The sequence below is a fragment of the Penaeus vannamei genome, chromosome 11 (genome assembly GCF_042767895.1).
Source record: "Penaeus vannamei isolate JL-2024 chromosome 11, ASM4276789v1, whole genome shotgun sequence".
Taxonomy (NCBI): Eukaryota; Metazoa; Arthropoda; class Malacostraca; order Decapoda; family Penaeidae; genus Penaeus; species Penaeus vannamei.
Window position 1 is genome coordinate 24,378,045 of NC_091559.1, and position 2,500 is coordinate 24,380,544.

At 47.6% G+C, this 2,500-nt stretch overlaps 1 protein-coding gene across 1 annotated transcript in view; it reads right to left on the reverse strand.

Moving 5' to 3' along the window:
- The window catches only part of LOC113827442 (putative neural-cadherin 2), a 143,643-nt gene extending 141,364 nt beyond the window's left edge, over positions 1-2,279 (reverse strand). Inside the window, exon 1 of the mRNA XM_070127119.1 lies at positions 882-2,279. Within this exon, the coding sequence (XP_069983220.1) occupies positions 882-1,452 (571 nt within the window). The 5' untranslated portion in view covers positions 1,453-2,279. The remainder of the gene's footprint in view (positions 1-881) is intronic.
- Positions 2,280-2,500: the final 221 nt, after the last annotated feature.

A 2,500-nucleotide genomic window follows, 5' to 3' on the forward strand; every position in this document is an offset into this window, starting at 1 on the left:
CAACAACAATACTACTACTAATAATAACAAAAAAAATAATTCTTTCCTTTTTTTTACTATGTTTACTACACGTCATTTTGTTTAATTGGCATCTCCACTCCCTCCTCTTTCCGCCGCCTGCAGCCCCTGGATATTTGGCTCTCGAATGCCGGAAACCACAGTCCCATCATCAGTCCAGCTGCTATTTCTCCCAGCTCGTTTTGATTACAGCAAAAACAATGAAATGATTTCTCCTATTTCAGTTTCAGCTGAAATCGTTTATTTACAGCTTTAAGAGTTATATTTCAACACATGATATACACGCACATGAAATAACTATAATAACAATAGACTACAGATAGACAGATAGTGTGTGTGTGTGTGTAATCATATAGATAGGTAGATGGATTGAAAGAAAAAGATGTATTTATTTTATCATAAATACATTCATCAATGTGTGCGTGTGAATGATACCCACAAACGCAATTAGTTATCCTTGAATCGTTTTTTTATGTAACTGTACCCCCCCCCGTCCCTAACCTGCGTCTCAGTCTCTCCATGGCCGAGGATGTTCAATCACGGGAGAAGGTGAAAGGGGAACGAGATAGAACCGGATTTGGTTATGAAAGAAACCGTGAAATAGAAAGAATGGATTTTTTTTTCGAAACTTTATGAATCGGAGTCGGAGACTGGTTGGAGCTTCTGCAATTTCTTGGTGTGCGAATTTTGTCGCTATGTCATGATTATTATACTTGCTTGTTCACTCCCTTTTTATCCTTTTCGGCCGGAATTTCACGATCATGTACACGTGTGCTAGATGTGTTAAAAACATTTTTAAGCCACAAAGACAGCGTTATCTACATGCAAAAGGTGCGCCGGGCAAAAACCAAAACAAAACTCACCGACAGCGCCGTTCTCCTGCACCGAGGCGAACATGGTCGTGTTGGAGAAGACCGGAGCGTTGTCGTTGATGTCCTTCACGAAGACCGTTACCACCGTCTCCACCACGTGCACGGGGCCTCCTTCGGTCTCCTCCGGGTCCCCCTCGGACCCCGTCCTGGAATTCTCCTCACGCTCATTACTTCCTCTTCCGCCCCTGTGAGCGCAGCCCCCGCCCTCCAGGAGGAAGGCTTTGTATGGCCCCATTGTGGGCGCTCTAACGTCCCATGCAGCCCCGTTGTGAGGATTGTTTCGCACGTGTCGCTCTCCAGCTTTAGTGTCGTCCTCTAAGCCTGCCTTAGTCCATTCGGACCTCCGGCTCCGCCCTGGTACGTTCTGCTCTCTGGTTCTTATCTGATTCAGGGCGCCGAGACCTCGTCTCGGGTTAGTGATATGGAAGTTCTCCCTTCCAGTGATCGCGACGGGGTTGGAGGAACTCGGCGTGTGGGCGGCTTGGCTGTTTCTTGTATGATCTCGATCTCCGAGACCTGCCGGCGCTTCGTCGACAGGGAGAGGAGAGGAGGAGGGATGCATAGTGTTTGCCACTGCATATTTCAACTCGAAAAGCGTTTTATTCTCTTCCTCCCGCTTTTCTTGTACTGTCTTTCCAATGTCCTTCCTTTTCTTTTCCGTTTTTCTCTTTGCCTTTCTTTTGTCAAGTATATTTTCTTGAGCTGAACTCTCGCTCGATCTTAGTACTTGTAAGGTTTCAGAAACCAATTCACTATCCCTTTTCCCCAAATCAGTGGTGGCAGCACTTCGTACCCGATCTGCACTTTCCGTCACATGTGATTCAGAATCCAGAAACTTTAAGAAACTGCTGTCCGTATTAGCTGCGATCGCCGGTAGTTGTGCGTGAACGTTGCCTTCATCTAAACTTCTCAGCGGATCTTTACTCGGTGATGCTTCTGCTTGCGCCTCCTCAGCTGATTGTATTTTCAGAGGTTCTCGAGGCAGAAGTGTGTCCGCGGCTGCATTCTGTCCTGATTCTTCTCGCTTACGTCTTTTGCCCCTACTTTTAGACTTGAGCCACCCTTTATCACGATCTCTTTCTCCTCTTCCCACGACCTGTCTCTGCGTCCTGTCAATCGCAGACGCTCTCGAAGTCCTGTAAAGATATGACGGTTTTTGTCCCTGTCCACCACCATGGTTATCTTCCGTGGTAGTGGCCGTGGGTGTGTCGTGTCGCCCCCAAGACACCTTGACGCTCGGGTGGTGAAAGCCTCCTTCCGGACGGCGTCGCAGGTCGTGTTCCTCCTCCAGGAATATGTCGTCCAGGTCGGGTTGCTGTCCCGCTGGCTGGCCGTCGCGCACCTCCACCGTCAGCCTCCAGACCGACTTCCCATGTGGAGGGTCTCGGTCCACCGCCTGTTGATAGAGAGGGACGAGGCTGTGATTAGCTCAGGGCTTCAAAGGAAATATCCATTTCTCCCGTCCGCATGTGTTTGTGTTTAGGAGAAAGAAAAAGATGAAATGGGGATGATGAAGATAGTGATAAGAGTAATCGGGATAAATAACCATGCCAGAAATGATGCTGAAATTCTGAGGATAATAATCATAATGAGTGACTAATTATAGGTAT